At 54.8% G+C, this 1,674-nt stretch overlaps 1 protein-coding gene across 1 annotated transcript; it reads right to left on the bottom strand.

Annotated features, from left to right (window-relative positions):
• Positions 1-203: 203 nt before the first annotated feature.
• CkaCkLH20_12710 (golgi traffic protein) lies at positions 204-1,438 on the bottom strand (the record flags this gene model as incomplete). The annotated part of the gene is made up of 4 exons (XM_038895422.1): positions 204-356; positions 414-564; positions 866-986; positions 1,216-1,438. 4 exons carry the CDS (start codon positions 1,436-1,438, stop codon positions 204-206), a joined length of 648 nt encoding a protein of 215 aa, XP_038739254.1.
• Positions 1,439-1,674: the final 236 nt, after the last annotated feature.

Here is a 1,674-nt window from a genome sequence, read left to right as displayed (position 1 = left end):
GTCAGTAGCACTCGACGACAACACAACAAGATTGTGCAGTACATTGAAGACGGTGTCTTGGATTTGGCGACCGCTTCTCAGGTTGTCTTGATTTCTGCCAAAGCTATTACAACTCATTCCGACGCGCATCAAGCAGTTCACGCCGATTATCACACAATTCGGTACAGTCCCCCTATGGTACAGAATGTACAGATGTCTGTAGATTAGCCAGACATCCAAGCCGCTGCTCTTCTCGCTCCAAATGTCGTTGCCAATCGCAAGCCGCTGGATCCCATTGGGAAGTAGCTGACCAGATACCAAAGCAAGCATGCCAGCTGGATGAGAGCTGAGATGAGGGTGAGGAAGGTGCTGTGAAGCTGTCATGACTTGTCAGCAATGATTCGTACGACGGTGAAAGTGCGCCAAAAGCTTACACCGAGAGAGAAGTAAAGCGACAGCGAGAGCGACCCAAAGTAAGCCGCGGTGAAAGGCAGGCGAGGCCCGGAGATAAGATGGCGCGCGTAAGCCATAGGGCCCATGACGGCCGCAAAGGAGGCCAGGAACAGGAGGGAACCAAGTGTCCATCTGTGGGGGGCAATAGGTTAGCAAATAATGCATTTCTCTCAGATAATCACCAAAAAGCAGATTCGAGTTTGAAGCACTAGCCACGCGGTCCTGTCACCGGATGTGGTGCTCAAGACTAGCTCGTCATGCAAGATCATCTGGCATGGAAACCGGGTAGATGCAGAAGGGGAAAACCCTCCGCCCATGGCCACCCTCCGACCTAACCATTCGTTGTCGATTTGCGATGCCGGCATCTAGCCAGCCTGTTTGGCACGCATGGGGGTTGGAGGGGCAGAAGCCAAGCAGCAAGGGGGGGACCTACAGAATTACAAACTTGCGCGGTCGCAGGGACAGCACTGGGAACAGGGCGAAGCAGATGACGAAGCAAGCGAGCGCGCCCAGGTTGCAGGCACCGAAGATGAGCAACCGGTCCCATCGACTCACTGGGAGCGAATACTACGTCAGCGTGGCTGATGCGGAGGAAAAAGGCCGGAAACGACACCACTGTTTAGCAAGCCGCTTGCTCACATGGCAAACCGAGACATGGCAACCAAACTCGAGCCTTTACCAGCCGCAGGGGAGCTGGGGCGGGAGTTGTGTATGGAGCTCAAGCTCAAGGAATAGCTCAAGGAATAGCTACAGAGGGAGGCGTCCGAGAAAGATATGACTCACGCGTAGCAAAGCCTTCCTCCTCTTCTCTTCTACTGGCAGCGGGCAAGGGGGCTCCTGCTCCCTCGGTCGTCGGGAGCTGAATGTAGCTGTTGTTCCCAAACGGGTTGAAAGACTTGATAGATGATAGCAGACCAGTCTGTTGCGACGTGTTGACGGGGACATCCTGATCGCGGCGCGACCAGCCCAGAGAGTTGATGGAGTCTCTGAACGAGTTGGAAGCCATGGTTTCGACGTAGGTTGACTTTGACACTAGTGACGATGACGTAGTCTGCGCAGGTATGGTCCGCTTAACCACTCGCGCGCGGGTGAGTAGCAAGCAGCGTGGGCGCAAGAAGTCGGGGCGGTGGTGTATTTTCGAAGAGCAACGGGTCAAGTGACGGGATTTGAGGATATGGGAAACGGTTTGAGGGCGGTCGTTTCGAGGAGAGAAGATGATTGGGCGAAGGGTTGTGTCGGGGA

The sequence above is a fragment of the Colletotrichum karsti genome (genome assembly GCF_011947395.1).
Source record: "Colletotrichum karsti strain CkLH20 chromosome Unknown Scaffold64, whole genome shotgun sequence".
Taxonomy (NCBI): Eukaryota; Fungi; Ascomycota; class Sordariomycetes; order Glomerellales; family Glomerellaceae; genus Colletotrichum; species Colletotrichum karsti.
The sequence above is the reverse complement of the archived record's forward strand: the minus strand, read 5'-3'. Positions and strand labels throughout refer to the sequence as shown.